This window comes from Stegodyphus dumicola, chromosome 5 (assembly GCF_044657685.1).
Source record: "Stegodyphus dumicola isolate Sdum_Otavi_A_Nest chromosome 5, ASM4465768v1".
NCBI lineage: Eukaryota > Metazoa > Arthropoda > Arachnida > Araneae > Eresidae > Stegodyphus > Stegodyphus dumicola.
In genome coordinates this window covers 61,734,666-61,753,220 of record NC_140772.1, presented here as the reverse complement: position 1 = coordinate 61,753,220, position 18,555 = coordinate 61,734,666, and the positions used below count along the sequence as shown (strand labels likewise).

At 30.2% G+C, this 18,555-nt stretch overlaps 1 protein-coding gene across 7 annotated transcripts in view; it reads left to right on the top strand.

The window, feature by feature from the left end:
• The window catches only part of LOC118185255 (uncharacterized), a 472,173-nt gene that overhangs the window by 222,141 nt on the left and 231,477 nt on the right, over nt 1-18,555 (top strand). For 6 of the 7 annotated variants that reach the window (XR_015041131.1, XM_085816706.1, XM_085816708.1 and 3 more), the window contains one exon: nt 3,992-4,062. The exons of the other annotated variant lie outside the window; for it this stretch is intronic. Coding sequence is in view for 5 of the 6 variants with exons in the window: in XM_085816706.1 (XP_085672832.1) it covers nt 3,992-4,062 (71 nt within the window). In the remaining variant the exon portion in view is untranslated. The remainder of the gene's footprint in view (nt 1-3,991; nt 4,063-18,555) is intronic. 7 annotated transcript variants of the gene reach the window in all.

The window sequence follows — 18,555 nt, the reverse complement described above, 5'->3', positions numbered from 1 at the left end:
ACCCTGCAGTATTTCACTAAAGGCATACGGAATCCTGAGAATGGCGGATGTCAAGGATCGAAAAAGCGCTTTATATGCCATGAAATTCGATTCAACCCAGCATCTTGAGTTGCTCATGTCCAGGACCCAGTGAGTCAACTAACTGCTCATCTAGACGATTTAATCAAACCATGTAAGGATTATGTTAATTTTATTAACAGTTACATTTTGAGTTAAACTTCCTTTCCTATCGATTCTTAATTTCAACTTACCACTTCGGGCCAGAACGTAGTTTTAGAATCACGTAAGAAATGGAACCTGCAATGTGTTAGATAAAAAGTAGAATCTGCTTTGCAACAACAGCTAGGTCATTGAAATTTAGTATGCAGAGGAACGTTTATCACAGTAATATTATATTGTTGCGTGCGTACGGGTTCGTAGTAGATTGAATGCACACGGGTCCAGTTATAGATTGATAAAATTTATTTTATCAAATGCAACATTTTTGAATTCAGGAACTTTCCACAAAAGTTCTAAAAATCTTCATAGTAGCACAGAGTACAGTCAGTAGTGACTCTTCAGACTACTATGAGCTTTAAACAACACATTTCAAAGTGCTGCTAAAGAGCAAACCGCAAGCAGCTGCACCGCAAAATCCATAGTTAATTTACTGGAAAAAATGAAGCAAGAAATGTGTATCAAGGCCATACCATTCACTCATATCTCTACTATATCTCCTGATGTATCATTTACAGATTTTTGAACTTTTGAACTTTGAAAAAGTGAATTGTCCAGACATTGACCTACAACCCTCAAACTTTGGAAAGCTGTTCAAGAACAGAAGTGTTCCCCAGAGGGGGGGGGATAAAATATCTCTTTCGCTACTAAAAAAAGCTTTATTGTCCTGGAAATTATGGTGTCGAAAGATGGTGAAGGATACGGGTTATCAAATGGAACATTTGAAACACAAAAGTTTAAAGTAAAATATTTTTGTAACAACGCATTACTATGAAACCTGTCATCATCGGCAGTAAGACTATTGAAAAACATTAATAAAAACTTAGAAAGGTACTTCAGAAACTGAAAGAAGCTAATCTAAATTTGAGTAATCAGTTAATATTTGTTTTTAGTTTACTTTTACTTCAATATAATGCACATTAATAAGCTTATCCACACAAATACCATATATGCTAATTATTAATTTTTTTCATGGCATTTAAAAGTACTTTATAAATAAGAGCTTTCCTTCACTACTCAGGATTTTCTCTATATAAAAGTACAAGAAAATTAAATTAGGTGCACATTTAAAAGTAATTTAGAATTAAATGCTAATACTAGAATTGAATTATAAGTAATTCAGTAATCTAAACCATGAATTATAAGTTGAATTAAAGTCAGTTTAGAGCTCCTCTGAAATGGTGTCACCAAGTTCTTAAAATTTCGAGATTGGCGGCTATGAAATTCTTATTTCTTGCAAGAAGGCTGCTCATTCTGAAAGATTGTGTTCTGGATTTGGAATTATGCACAGCAACTGAGAAATCAGTTAGGATTTAGAAAGTTGCAATTTTTTTTTTTTTTTTTTTTTCTTTTAAGCATTAAATGCAAGTAGCAGTTATAATGAAATAAGCTATTTTAGAAAAGTTACTGCAGATTGCAGATATAAATAACATTCCTTACTTTGATTGTTTATTGTATTTATATAAAATATATAACTAGAAGAATTTTTTGATGTTGTTATTGTTTGTGAGTGTATATGCGCATGTAAAATCAGGGCCGTTCCTATCGGGGGTGCAGCACGTAAAAGTATGAGGCGACAAATGTCAGGTGTGCCGGATTCTTGCGATGCCACGCCTAAATATTTTTAATTCATTCAATTCATTGTATTTGCTTGTCATATGTAAGTATGTTTTATACAATTTGTCGCGTGCAAGTACTTAGTAAGTACGAAGTAAAAATTTTATTAATCATTAAGAAGCTTATTTTTTAATTTGGGGCAGCAATCTTAGGAAAGTACATGGGCAGCCAGTGGCATAGTAATGGCCTTGTGTAAATTTATATTGAAATGATTAAAGTGACTTTGCAAATTACTAATGCCAAAAATTTTTAAGATATTGCATTTTATGCTACTAATTAATAAAATTATTTACAATTTATGTTATTTTTAATTATTAATTGTTATATTAATTAACAAATATATATATTGTAATTCCTAATATTATATAGTTAGAGGTTTAATTCATTTGAAAACAATTCAATAAGTTAATGTAGAATGTGGAAAAAATAAAAAATATCAGATTCAAGTAAAAGAAATTCTGATTTAAATTAAAAACCCATAAAAAAATCATGATTTTTTTTTTTTTTTTTTTTTTTTTTTTTTTTTTTTTTTTTAATATTCTGCAGTGTAGTATCACCAGTGACTCAGCTTAATGTCTTTCACATTATTGTAATTTCTGCCAACTGTTAGCCTTCCTCTGTTTTTGCTGTGTTGGCAATTTAGTCTGGTGAAATTATATTGAGCAAATGTTATTTCTGTTTATTTAAACTGTGTAAATATCATATCATTCTTTTTCCTGAAATAGCAATCTTTTGGGTTTCTTGAGTTATTTAAAAAGTTTTTTTTTTTGGAGTTAGAATCTAGAAATTTACATTTTCATGATATAAATTAATGAAATTGCTTCTCTGTTTCAAGTCATTTCTGTCATTTACATCACATCTACTTCAATTGCTTTTCTGTTTTAGATCTTTGAAAAGTTTCACAGGAATGTTTTATTTTCATAAAATGAGTAATATACTTATAAGTTTTATCTTATTCCAATTGATGTGTCTTAAATAATTTTTATAAGAACTAGGTGTATTCTGGAAGTTCTTGCTTTATCTATACTGAATAAAAGGAAGTAAAAGTATTTGGAAACCATTTACTGTAAATACCTAGTTTAATCTTTGTTTTATAGTTCATTTGGATAAATAATTTGTAAATGCTGCATTTATTTTTTATTGTTTTCTGAAATTCTAAAATCAGTTTATTATATATGAGAGAGTTTGCTGTACCAAGATGTTTTAAGCCTCAAAGTGTCTCAAATATCTAAAATGAAGTATGTGAAACTGCAATTTAACTATGATGTTTCCGTAATTAAAGTGAAAAAACAAGTATCACATTAAGGTGGGCAAATGGATATCAAATATTTTTTCTATCAAAAGGTCTTCAAATTTGATAGCTCTAAAGACTATATATTTTCCTGATGAAAGGTAAAGCTTAAAAAATTCTGTAATTAATAATGAGAAATAAAAGCTGTAATAATTTTCTCTTGTATTATAATAACAGTGTACATCATAAAAATGGAGCTTCATGCTATGAGTAGGCTGATCTATCTATACTTCTATCTATGAAGATATTATGTTGACCAGAATATAAATGCTGTTACTGTTACTGTGAATTCATCAAACTATATTAGCCGAAATTTGGTTGTTTTGGAAAAGCCAATAACCATGAAACACTAGATCTTAAAATAATTCGAAACATTTAACAAATTAGTGACAGTGGCACAGAGAATTTTTTAAACTTTACTAAAGATTGGATTTCCAAATTTTTGTCTCTTTTGAAATAGAAAAAGTTTATTTTCAGAATACCAAAACATTTTATAAAGTAAAGAATGCAGTAAAATTGAGTGAGAAACAGTCTACCTAAATTGTTTTGTGTTTAATTGTTGCATTTGTATGTTCAGGATGATACATGTACAGAAATAAAACAATATGTAGAAGTCTTGCTTCATTCGTATTTTATATCATAATACTATAAAATATAACATTCCATGTAATTCTTAAATTATCTATTATTTCTCTATATTCTATATCTAACCTAGAAATAAGCATTTTTCTTTTTACATAACTTTAAATTTTAATTGCTAGCTTTAAATTTTAGCATTAGTTAAAGGTTTTAAATATTTAAATTTGTGTGTGTTATTATATACTAAAGTATTTATTCCACAAACCTTTCTTTGATTTTCCTGTATAGAAGCTAAAAATTCTGTAGAACAACATGAAAATCAAGCTCAAACTGAAGATCACATTTCTGATATGTACGAGGTAGGTTTATTAAACTTTCTTGCAACAAGTTTATTTGATCAAGACATTGATATGTATAGTGGGGGGGGGGCAGAAGAACAGTCATATATCACCAATTCTACTGGGCTGCTGATTGACAAAATTCAAATTAAGGTTTTCATGCCTCAAAAGTATGACTGTGACTTATATATTAGATTTATATATAGCAACATTCTAAGACTCGTATTTTGGCACAAATTTGCACTGTTTCTGAAATGGTGTACTGATTTTGTTTTTTTATATTTCAATTCTACTCTTCAAATTGTCAAGTTTTATAAAAATTAATGTTATCAGAATACCTAGTTTTATAAAAATCACAGTGGCAGTTTTTTTTTTTTTTCCAATTAGCAGTTAAAATGTTGACCCCATAATATTTAATAATATCAACTTTTAAGCTAAACTTATTTAGTTTCTTTTTTTGTAACTCAAAATTTAGTTTTAATCCAAATAAATTCATATATTTTTTCTGACTTCTTTTAAAACTTTGTATTTTTCAATATTTTTTTTAATTATTTGAAAAAAAAAATATTTCAGTTGTAACCTATTAAAGTTTTTCTGTTGAATTCAGATGAATTTCATTGTGTATCTTAAAAAAAAAATAGAGTTTTTTTTTTTTTTAATTCAAAATTCCCCCAAAGTATATGGAAACTTGTATTTGTTTTGAAATTTGGGACATTTGTTATAAGCAATAATAGCACTAAATGTGGTATGTGCACTTTATTACTATCTTCAATGAATTACAAGTTATTTTGAATCTTAAATTTCCAAATACACTTACGCTGAAGATTATTCATGTTGAATTTCATTATTTTCATTTTTATTAATAGTGCCTAACAAAAATTTATTAATAATATATGAAAAGTTAATTTTTAAATTTATAAAGAATGGTAATTAAACATTTAAAGATTTTTTTTTCTTTCATAAGAGTTAATTTTTACCTTTGACATTTTGTTATCTGCTATTTTACATAATTTCATTTTATACGCAATGAAATTTCTTTTGCAGATTTCAAAATTGTGTATCATGTATACGTTGAATACTTCTGAGTACATCAAATAATATGCCAAAAATATTATTAAAAAAAATGCTTTCATCTACTACAAAAATATTTTAACAGTGGCAAGATTGGTAAAAATATCTTTCAGGGCCAGCAAGGCCCTACTTCAAGAGGCCTATCTTCAAAATGGCCACTACACAAAACCAAAACAACAAGTCAAAGAATTCCACAGTTCATGTACACATCGATCTGTTTTCACTTATAGTGCTGCACTCTTGGTGGCATTTGCATGAACCTTTCTTGCTTTCTTTCTATGCGTTCAGTGTCTTTTTGCCGAGTGAGACCAAAAATAAACTTTCAGTTTTGTTCACTGAAAAATCTGACTTCTCACCTTGCTTGTTTTTGCATAAAACTATTTTTAATTGTAGAAAAATTTAAAAAAAATTTTTTTAACTGTATTTGGTGGTTTATGTTTTTCTATATCTTCCAATTTTTAATATAGATAGTTTGAGTTTTTATGTATTTTTGCCTTGTCGCGAAGTGAAAGCTGAATTAATTGAATGAGAAATATGTCTCTAATGAAGTTCAAGGAAATAAGTTTAAATGAAAAGAAAAAAAAAAAAAAATGCATATAATTTAATATTCTGTACAAGGAAATCATGTGGTGTACACATCAGATTTGTTTAATTACTATTTCTGTTACATTTTCTGTTATATTAGAATATATTAAAATTCTCAGAGTAAAATAATTTCTAAAAATTTAAAACATTTTTCTTCTCTGTGGGTGTATTGCTGATTTTACGTCAGTCAAAGTTTTAACACCTATACTGCCACTCTTTCTATCAGCTCTACTGAGAAGTACTAATTACTAATGAATTAATATTAATGATACTAATGAATGACAGTCTAACTAAAGAAAGAGAGTACTCGCACTGTAGCCATCCTGTTCTTCCTAACTGGTATTCCATGAGTTTTTGGTTTTCTTAGTTTAGAAATTACATAGAAATTATTTTTTCTGGTTATTTAAATATGGCAAAGGACATGGAGAGTCTCTCCCTAACGGGAGGAATTTTTTCATAGAAGAATCTAAGGCAGAATCATATTCATAGAAGAATCTATTCTTATCTAAAGAAAAGTGGCTCGTATTCAAATTGCATAAGGAGAAAGTCACAAAAACCATGCAGCCAGCACATCTCCTGAGTTGGACACTGGGAGAAAATATCAGTATTCAGCGGTCTTTCGTAGCTTGGCCATTGATAGAACTGCTGAAATTAAGAGCCAAATTATTAGGTTCTAATTTACTATCTGACTTCCACATATTTAAACAATTATTATATTATTAGGCACAAACAGCACAACATTGTTAACATATTAGTTTTTAAACTACCAAGCCATAGTACAAATGAATGTTCAGCTTTTGCTATTATTATATTCACTTGGTATTTTTGAAATCTAAGCGTAAACGATTATCTGTCTTCATTATTCATTCTGGGAAGATTAAACACGTGCTAAAGACATGAGATTTATCTTACAAGGTGAATTGAGAAAGCAATGCTGCAATTGTAAATGTTTGGCTGATTAGCTTAAACAGCTGAGAATTAAGCAGGCATTACATAAATTTAAATAGAGATACACCTGCAGTGTAATTTGGAACTTCATGATATGCAAAAAGTAGATAGGGTATGCACTTGTCCCAATTAACAGGATCTGTGCGAATTTCATAATGTAATATTTGTTTAAATACACGATTCCATTTTTCCACTGAGCCGTTTGACACAGGATACCCAGGTGTCGAAAAACGAGGATGACTTCCTAACCTTTTTTCGAATTCTTGAGTTAATTGTGAGGTAAAATTAGTGCCTTGATCACTGCAAATAATTTCTGGAGTACTGGCTCTCATTAAAATGTCTAAAAGAGCATCACAAGTAGCTTTAGGGGGAAGACTTTTTAAAGGTATGACCTCCGGCCATTTTGAATGATTATCTATCAAACATAAGCAATATTTATGTTTGCTTCATGAAGGCATTGTAATTTCGCCAATAATATCTATATTTACTGTATGAAAGGGATATGGTGCGCAAACAATAGGAGTAATCGGAATTTTATCAGATTGTCTTTCTGGACATTTTAATTGACATTTTTCGCTTGTTCTACATCTTTGGATATGTTTGGCCAATAAAATGAGAGTTTAATTCCTTCTTTAGTTTTCCACATGCCTAAATGATTTCCAAATATGGAATCATGAGCTAATTGAAGGACTTTATTCCCCCCCCCTTCCCGGTAAGATTGTGCTAAACAAAGTGAAGCAGACTCTGAAAACTGAACCAGCAAATGAGTTTACAAGCTTAAACACTGTATACTTTACAAAACAATACTTAATAATTAATACACTTATTCACATTTAAATTGTCTCACATTGAAATAAACAAATAAGTACTTGAATGACTTATATAAACACTTTTACATGTGTAGTACCAATACTTGCCTAATAGCTCATTATATATTTTTCCTCAACCAAATAAATTCAAAATATGTGACGTGTATACATGACATAATAACATACTTTGGAATAAGTGCAATAAACAGTCATCTCACAACAGATGAAGAGACGTCTTGATACAACACCGGAGTTCTGTAATTTTAATCTTACATTATTAAGTTGGAAACCTGTTCTATTGCATGATAATGGATCTTCCCTCCGGCCAGTAATGACTTCCCAGAGTCGCTGAGTCCTGAAAATAAGTATGTGTACTTAGTCATCCCACATGTTCTCCAGATTTGTTTTCTTATTATTCTTTTTTCTTTACAAAAACTAAAGTATCATTTCAAAGGAAAGTTTTATTCTGACATTGAAGAGATAAAAAGAATGTGACATTCTACTCTTAGAGCCATGTCATAACAAGGCTTCTCTTTAATTACGTGTCATATTTGTATAACGACAGAAAGTTGCATCAAAGTAAACTCTGCAGCATTTTATATTTTTTAATTGCTATAGTGCAAATATACATTAAGACTTTGACTACTTGAATTTAACTTAGTCAAAAATTTTTGATGGTATGATTGTTGGAACCAGAAATTCAAAAGGTAAGTCAAGGTAAATATTGAAACATACTATTTGAAATTGAAGCTGGTTCAAAGCTGAATTTTTAAAATTTGTTTTTTGAGGGGTGTGTTTCTTCAATTTGGTTTGAGCCATAGCATGTAGCACTTTGATAAAATTTGGCTACCCTTGTTTTATAACATACACATAGTATGTTTTCTAATCACTAAAAATAATTTTTCAGAAAGTGTCATTTGCATCGGTATCCACAGAAAATTTTCAGGAGAGAAATAATTACATCAGTAAATTTTTATTTAACTTTTTATTGGGGGTTTCCAAGTAGATTGTAATGGAAGGGCGAGAATTAAATTCCTTTTGAAAATTCTTTATTACTTTTTTAATAGTTAACAAATTTTCATGAAACAAAAAACATTTTGTTCCTTACAATGATAGATCTCTTTGTAGTTTCTGCACACTTTGAGTGAACTCTTAGTGCATATTTTCTTCCATCCCGGATACTGAGGGGCAATTGTATCTTCTTAATATCTGTTACTTATAATCTTTGTGCATTAGCTTTGAGAGGCAATTCCATACGGTCTTTGCATCTAACAATTCATAAGGCCCTTTCACACTTCACCATCATCTTTGTGCTTCTACCAAGGACCACATATTTCGTACAAAAATGAAATTGAACTCACTCATGCAAGGTTAGAACTTGTGTTATGGTGTGTTATGGTCTGCCTGCAGTGATATAAAGGAGATGTCATTTAATAAACATCTACCGTTGTAATAAATAAAATGTTTTCTTTTCCACAAAAACTCATTAACTATTTAAAAAGTTATAAACAATTTTCAATTAGACTTTAATTATTTCTTATCCTGTAGAATACAGTATTGCAGTAATAAAAAATGCATGTATTATGCATATTTTTGTACACATTAATACAAGGCACAATTTTTACTCTTATATCATGGTCATGTGTGCCAGCCCTCCTTTCCTATAAACACAAATGATTCAATATTCTTTTTCACAAATATCATGACCTTAGCTTGTTCTATATATGAAAGAAATTCTCATCAACAAAAATACAGGTCAAAGACCGTAATCTGGACTCGTCGGGATACCTATAATATTCCTACACCACAATCTTTGTGATACCTATGATATTCCTACACCCATTCGCCAGGTTTTTCCTCAGGAATTAAATTCTGTTTTAGATCAAACCATGTTGGAGGGCCACCTGGATCTTGTCTGTAATGTCAGTAAACAGCTCTCCTTACAAAGTAAATTAAAAAATGTTGTTCTGACTACTATATATACAGTCTTTAATCTGGACTCGCCGGGCGATTCCGGATAAGGATTTTTTCCGGATTATAGATCATCAATTTAAATCTGGTAAGATGGCATGCAGAAATTATGTAATTAAAAATAGGAAATCGTAATTTATGAAATAAAGAACAATTATGATCTAAAGGGTATTGAAATTTACAAAAAAAAAAAAAAAAAAAAAAAAAAAAAAAAAAAAAAAAAAAAAAAAAAAGCTTAATATTTATTTGTTTACGTTATTAAACATTTCTTTTAATGTAAGTTGTTTAACATGCTTCCAGAAAAAATTCAAAAAGTTCCTTTTTCTTGTGTCATATATAGTGGACTTTCCAATGCCATACTTCTCGCATAATTTTGAGACAGATAGGCCTTTATCCATTTTGTGCAGCAATTCCACTTTTTGTTTAATGGACATCAAAACATGCTTCGCTTTGTAGATCCTTTGGCAACTCTAGAATTGGAAACTCTTTTCGACATAATCGAAAGTTCAAGCTTAGTTTTTATAAAATTTTTCTAACAGTCTGCAAAAAATATTAAGCTGGATCCAAATAGAAGATTAAGGAACAGCGCAATCTGCAACATTAACTGAAATGCCTTGTACATTAAATGCGCATGCGTAAATGCATTATGCGCATGCGTAAGTGCGTTAATGCATTTACGCATGCGCATAAAGTTTGTAGCTTTGAGGTCCGGATTATAGATCATTCTGGATTATAGACGTCCGGATTACAGACTTTGTACTGTATTTATTTTTAACAAGAGTTTTATTGACTTGTACAAAGTAAAGGAAGTATTGTAATCCCAAATATTTTTGGGTATCACATTTCAACGAAAATATCCATTTTGACCGCTATTGAATGAAATTTAATGATGTTTTTGCATGACATCTGTATGTAAGGACAGAATAAAAGACCTTTTTTTCCCAAAATAGGTTACAAAAAGGATTTAAAAGGGATTCAGAAGAGATGTCTTTCATGACATCTGTACGTACGTACGTATCTTGCATAATTCAAAAATGATTAGCCTCAGCACATTGAAATATTGTGTATAGGCTTGCTATAACATGTAGTTGTGCACAGATTTTGATTGTAATCGGCTGAACCAAAATATGTAAAATAAACTTAAAGTATCTAAAGTTAAAAGTAAATTGGAGTCAAAGCAAGGCGATTCCTCAACAATATTAATAATTGCATCCTTGTAAAGGGGTTAAACATAAAAATCAAAACATTTAAAAATAAAAATGATTATAGTAGTACAAAGTCGAAAACTAAAAATGCAAAAAGGGAAAATATATACAAGATAAAAAAATATAAAAATTAATCTCTCTTTATTGAAACTTTAATTCAGAACTCATCAGGGGAACATGAATTAAAGCTTCATAGAATTTAATTAATATGCTTTGAAAACGTGCTTCTTTCTCCCGGTAAATTTGAGATCAAAAACCGAAAAAAGAAACAAATTTATATTACGTAAAAACTCGTATAAAACCGAAAAAGGTGAATCTCAAATGTACTAGGACTTTTCCTACATGCCTTCAGAACACTTGGGAAAAAAGAATAAAACATAACATTGTTTCAAATTGACTAAAAAAGAAACATTGCATATTGTAAAATGACCATTTGACAAAAACCAAATTAGTCTAAAAACATTCAATGCAAATCCCAAATTCAAATATAAAGATAGATTGCAATATAAGTATCCTTTAAACCAAATAGTCATTTAAATAGTATTCTAAAAATGAGTTGTCCCCTACTATGCTTAACTAAACTTTTAATTCCCAGAAAATGAATAACTTTTCATAGAGATTGCATAAATAATAAAATCATGGCAGAGCCTATTTCGGCAAAAAATGAAAGTCTAATAAAAATGAAATTGAAAGAAGCTATGAAATACAAAATTGAAAAAATGCAAACTTGCTAAACAAAAATTTACTTAATTCTTCAGATAGCCAAGCTGAGTTACTTGTAGTATTCATAGTGGCTCTGAAGAAGCTGAAGATGGTAGTTCTTGGAAAAAGTATGTGATAAGGTTCAAAGTGTCCAATAGCAGAACAAACTATCTAAACATGTGTTCAAAAAATCCTATTCTGTTAAACTTTGTGGAAGTCAAATGTGGGTGCGGTTTTAAAAATTATTACCACGGGAAAGGGCGTTTCTGTAAAATCTCAAAACGTGAAAGTAGTACTGGCTCAAAGTTGAGGAAAAGGAAAAATGTGTGAAAAAAGATAAAAGTCTTCACGTAATCGGGCTACCTAAGTCTTTGAAACTAAAAAGCTCAATTTTTTTAGTAAAAGCAAGAAAATTTGCCATTAATAAATTGATAAAATAGTAGAAAGTAGTATTAATAATTGAAAGGGAAAAGAAATAAAATCTTTTTACATATTTACATTAAATTTCTTACGTAGCCATCCAACTATTACCTCCAATTAAGGTTTAAGTAATAATTATCATATCACTATAGATGAGAAATTTAGAAAAAGTAGTTTATTCTCTAAGAGAATGCTGACTAAATAATTGATTTCTTCTTGTAAGTAGCGTAATTTCTGGAAGAAAGGCCGCATCAGCGTAAACGCTGCACTCGAGAAAAAGAGCGGGAAAAAAATTAAAATTACACAGAAACGCCGCAATAGATTAAATTGCGCGTGACATCGTCGTGGGCCGTATAGTTGCAAAATTTCAACCTGTGTCCTGATATATGACATATCAGTTAAGAAAAATGCATGAAATGAAACCATAACTCAAAAATAAAGGTAAGAAATGTTGATAATATATTTACGTTCACGAATATACTTATATTTACCTACTAAAGAAGTCCATATTGGTAATATTCAGACTATATTATAAAAAATGTTGCAACAACAAAATATTAAATTTGGATGACAAAAGGAAATTTTAAATTTTACTTAAAAAAGGAATTACAGCAAACTATACATCATATGAAGCCATCAAAATCTGATTCTTCACTATCTGAATTAAAAAGATTTAGTAAATCCTGATCTAAGTCTTCCAGATCATCACATTCATCCTCTTCATTTACAGTCTCTTTATCTAAGGATATAATTTCAGCTTCTTTGAACCCTGCTATTATAGTCGATGTTTTTACCGATTTCCACGCACTTCCTCCCCAATGTGCAACTTCTTCATAAGATGCTCTACGCGTTTTATCGCTTTTGGTATACGTATGCAATCCTTCACTCATCCAACACTCCACCACTTTCGGACTTCAGCTTTGAAGGATTTATTACCTGACAAATCTAATAGTTGTAAGATTTTTGTCAAACCACCAGGAATTGTTGCTACGGTCGTAGACAATTTTTGATATCTTCTTTTCACTAACTCAAGTAACTGAGCACGCATCGAATCCATTGTCAATAACCATTTTGGTTGGAAAAAATGATCCCTTACGACACTGCCAAACTTTTTTGTAGCCACTTATGCATGATTGTTTCGCGCATCCAGCCATTCTCGTTTGCACAGATAATTACATCATTAGGAAAATCTCCCTTCGGAATAGTTTTTCGTTTTAAAATGATCATCGGCTTTAGCTTGTCACCGTTTGTGGCACAAGCTAGCACACATGTAAATGACGTTCTTTCATGCCCCGTCGTAAGCACAGATACAGTTTTGCACCAGTTTCATCAACAGTTCTGTTTGCAGGAGAGTCGAAAGCTAACAGCGTTTCATCCATATTTATTATCTGTGACCGAATAAGTGTTTTTTTTTTTTTTTTTTTTTTTTTTTTTTTTTTTTTTTTTTTTTTTTTTCCAATAATATCTGTCACATATTTTAGAAAAGATGCCTTTTTATCCTGCCAGTCCATTGGTAATTTTTGCCCAACTGTTGTTCTAGTACGCCCAGAAATATTTTTTCTATTCATAAATCTGCTATACCAGCAGGGCCCTCCTTTAAAATCATTTATGTTCATTTGTTTTGCTATAACTTTTGCTTTTAAGGGAATTTTTACAGTCGAAATTGCCATTCCCTTTCCTTGTTGCTCCTTTATCCAGTTTGCAAGGTCATCTTCTAGATTCGGCCACCTTACAGTACCACTTCTTTTGGCTCGTTTCTGTTGTAGCATATTTTTAAGTTCTTTTTCAGTTCTACAACGTTGAACTTGTCCACTTCAAACTCTCGAGCTGCTGCTCTATTTCCAATTTGTTCAGCACGTGAAATTACATTAAGCTTATAACCAGCAGTATAGTTTCTGTGCCGTTTAGGTGCCATTTTCAAAAATTTTCTGCTCCCTTCGTACTTAAAAACTATCCAACATATACTTGTACCCAAACTGATGGGATCTGTATCTGGCAGAATGCCAAGAAAAATCATTCAAAATGATGAGAATGCAGATTTGAAAGGGGGAAGAAAGTTATTGTTCTGAGATCCCTTTTAGGGTGAATAAGGCATGTAGGTCCGTTCAAGGGAAAGAATGTAAACAAAATAATGTTTGCAAAAAACAACTGAGTGGTCTTTTGTATGGGAACAGTACCAGTTTATGTACAATGACAAGGCCATCCAAACTATGTACAATGACAAAGTTATTCAAACTATATACAATGATCATCATAGGAAATATTTTATTTTTAGTGCATCTAAACGCCGCATGGGTAGAAGCGCCGCACCCGCTAAAAATTTAAGTTTTAAACATGTAAACGCCGCAGCGTTTCTTCCGGAAATTACGGTATTCGACTTTGTTGCAAATATTTTTTTATTCTAAGGAGTTAAGTATGTATGGTATTTAGAATTACTCTTTTGGAGATACTGGAGTGTTAACGGATGAGTTTAATAGTAAGAAAATCAAAATCTCTTCTTTTTTCGTAAATTTTGATGTCTTTAAAATTAATAATTTGCAAATCAAGGTAATTAATATCTCCTTGTTGAAGGCTAGTATTAAAGTTTCAAACATGAAGGATAAATGTGATCAAATTCTATTTTATTGAAATTGTTGATTGTAATAATATCATCTGTGTATCTGTATATGTTAGAGTAATATGAACGTTGTACTTGAGATAACTGTTTTTTGAAAATGAAATTCCTTGGTAAAAAGGTACATATTACAGATCACTTAACCTAGAGCTGGTTCCCATTAGGATACCATTGATTTGTTTAAAAAAAGCATTATTAAAAGCAATGTAGTTATTAAAAGAGTATTTTTTAAATACAGCTGCCATTGTGCAGTTGATTTGACTAGCATTCTGTGAAATTTGGGCAATTCATTAAGGGAAGAGAATCTGTTGTAAAATATATTTGTGGTTGTTTTCCATCTTCGATGAATTCCAGTGAAACATATTTTCAGGATATTCGCTGTAGTTTTATGATAGGTAATTGTGGAGTTCTTTTTTAATCAGATTATAGTAGAAAAACCTTTCAAATGATACTAAAGTTGTTACTGGCTTTGCCAATTTTTGTAATGGTGAAAAGATTCTTCAATATTTTAACGTTCTTGTTTAAGTCTTGTTTATTACGTGTGCTGTTGGAGAGCATTGCTTCTTTCCATTCTAGGTAAGTTATAGTAGGTAAGTTAGTTTTGTAGTTGGAGAAGACTATGAAAGTTTTTAGATTTTTTTTTTCGAATTGTTGGATGCAGAATTTTTTGCTAATTTTGAAAGTGGGTCAAAATTTGGTACTGAGAATCATTAATTGCTTTAAAGTTCTGTCTTTAATAATTTCTAAATTCCCTGTTGTAATATGTTGGTGAAGTTGATCTACATAAGGGCTGTATTCTAGGAGTTTGCAATTTCAGTTATCTGGAGCTTCATCGATCTCATGATGGTTAATAATTAAGCTACCTAGTGTTCTTTCATATTGATAGCTTGGTATTGCCTGTACTTTATCAGAAAAGAGATGTTGGTGTATTTAAAAATTTTATTAATTTTTAATTGGTCATAAATGGGATGCTTGAAGTGGATACTACAGAAATGTTTATTTACAAAAGTTTTGTTGGTATATAGTTTGTATGTACAAAAGTCTATTAAAATATCTATACGTATCTGTAGGCCTTTCATATTTAAATTGAAAGTAGTATATCAATTGTTTAAGGTATTTGTGTTTGAAGGAGTGGAACAAATTGATAATATTTTTGGTGGAAAAATGTTGTTGGAAAAGAATTAAGTATGTAAATATATGTAAGTAAAAAAGTATGTAAATATGTATACATATATATCCACTCTGTCACTCGGCTCCGTGAGCTAAGTTGTTTTTTTTTTTTTTTTTTTTTTTTTTGCTTTGCTTTAAAAAGATTGGATTATGTTGTTCTTGACTTATGGTTAAGTTTTTTATTCCTTTAGTTAGTCTGCATGCAATAGTTGTAGAATTATGAGCAATTTAAAAGTTGTTTAAGTACGTCTAAGCTTAATTTTTTTCACCATAGCAGCTATATTTGTTTACAGTTGAAACTTAGAAGACTAATGAATTAAGCCAGTTTCTGCACTTTGTGTCTTTTTGCCAAGTAGGACCAAACTTTCAGTTTTGTGCACCAAAAAATCTGTCTTCTTGCCTGCCAGCCGAATTGCTTGTTTTTGTGTAGAAACTAATTTTAATTGTAAAAATTTTTGTTTTAACTGTATCTGTTTTAACAGTTTTTCAATTTTTAATAATGAAGATATTTTGTGGTTTTGTTGCCCTGCCACAAAGTGAGAACTGAATTAATTGAATGACAAATATATCTGTAATGAAATTTGAGGAAGTAAGTTTAAATGGAATTCAGCAAAAAAATGCACATAATTTAGTATTCCTTACTAAGAAGTCACATCAGATTTTTTTAATATTAAATATGAAAGAATAAAGGTAGTTTTGCTCATTAGTAAAATTAAAAAAAACTGGTGGCTCACCCCCCTTCAGCAATGTATACTCCTTGTGACATTACAAAATTTTCGTTAATATGTCAAGTGCAAGGAAAAGTTTTCAGAATTGGTTTAGCAGTATGAATTTGGCTGAAGGGTAGCCCTAATAACACATTATTGCATTAACACCTAATAACACCTAATAACACAAAATTGGAAACAAATCAGGTCTAGCCACATTTGGCATTTTATTGCCATTTTAGTGGTTTTAATTCAAGGTGTATTTAGTTCTGGAATTATGTCATTCAGGTGTGTAGGTTATAGTCATTAAAAGAACAATTGATGTAAAGATGATAATTTCGATGTTTGACCTACTTCATCTTTGCATTTTATAAAAAATGTTTTTGTTGATTAATACTGTTTTGTGTGTCCTCCAATTTTATCTGTACCTCTGTTTAGAATGCTATGAATACAAAATTCCCACAGGTAATTGTTCAAGTCTATTACTATTTTGTTAGCCATTGGATACCGTATCCATTAATATTGTAGTTCCCCCTACACTTCTTCAGCGCCTTGTGTTCTTCTCCTTGCACATGCGCGATAAGAATCTCATCTCTGCGTGACTGCAAAAAAGAACTCTTCCCTTCTATTTTTAGAAGTTCATGTACACATTCTATTCATTGCTGAGATTTATGTTATTCTAACACTGTGTGCATATTTTGATTTATTAAAAGAATTTATTTTTATAATTGGGTGTTTAACATTTAACCAGACCCCAAAATATACACTTTTTTATAGTTGAATTTCATAACTTTAAAGATAAACTACTGGTTACAGTTCTGTAAAAAGTAAATCTCCAATTTTTTTCTCTTTTTTTCAATCCTCCCCCCCCTCAAAAATGCAAGGGAAAAAAGAGTACAAAATAACAGTTTAATTTATATCTTTGCTCAGAAAACAGAAAAACAATACATGGCTTAATGGGAACCAATCAGGGTTATATCACATTAAAATGACATGTTATAAGTACATTGTTACATTATAAGGTATTTCTCCAGCTTTCGTGGTGTAGTGGTCTGCACACTCAGCGCATAATTGAGAGGTCTGCAGTTCGATTCCCGGTGAAAGCGGTGCTAATTTTTCATCTTGCCTGCTTCCAAAATACCTACTGTCTCTACAACATCATGCCTATCCATTATTGATGCCGAAATGCTCTACTCAATAACAGTTTCATGGTCAACAGGATAATATGCAAGTACTATAAATATTTCATTAGTGCTTGGAAATCAGTGCCAGTTGGTGATAAAAAGTTAATAAATTTAACCCCTAAATAATAGAAGAAACTAGAATCAATACAGTTATAACAAATTTTGTAATGAAACAAGATCAAATGAGGAAATATGTTTCAAATGTTACAGAAATGGATATTTGATTATGGGAAGATCCCATTCATTACAAAAATATTATGCTTATGCAGAAAAGAGTTCTCTCAAAACAAAAGCATTTTTATAAAATATGTAAGAAAATACTCATAATAATTAAGATAGTTTTTGCATAAAGATAAGTTAGCACTTTTAATTAATGAATATCATTTTTAAGTGTAAATGAAACAAATAATTATGATATAAGCAGTACAAGTTAGTTGATAACTCATTCAGGTTCTGCACATATGTTTAATGATGAACTGTTAGCAGATACTAAAAATATAAGTTTTGCACCAGAAATTTTTTTGGCAGAAATGTCTCAGTCTGTGATAAGTAAGAAAATATGTACAAGGGAAACTGATAAATGTATTTTGAATGATGTATAATATCTTCCAAAGCTAAGTATGAACTATGAGTATGTACAGTATAGGCTGTAGATAAAAATGACTGTGAAGTTAAATTATTTGATAATAAATCATAAAAAAGAGAAAGAAAGCAACAAAACAATTTTAGGAGGATATAGAACTGAAAAGGATTTGTATAATTTTTTGACAAACAATTTAAGAACACCAGTGCTTTAGCTAGAGGGAAGGTATCTAAAACTATATTATGGCATAGAAGATTTTGAAATCGTAACTGCAATAATATTAATTTACTGTCTAATGGTATGAGGATTACTGATGGGTTCATGGTTAACATGGGTTCCCAACAGAGTTTATCAAATGTTGAAGAGTGTCTGTAATGGCCAAGGGACAAACAGCCAAATGTACATTCCCAGTTGATCAGCATAATGAAGATACCATTGATTACAAAAATATTATTAATATTGTAAAATTAAGAATTATTTACTGATTTATATTAAGCATTAAGCTGTATAAGGAAGATATATAAAATAGATATAGGAAAAAATAC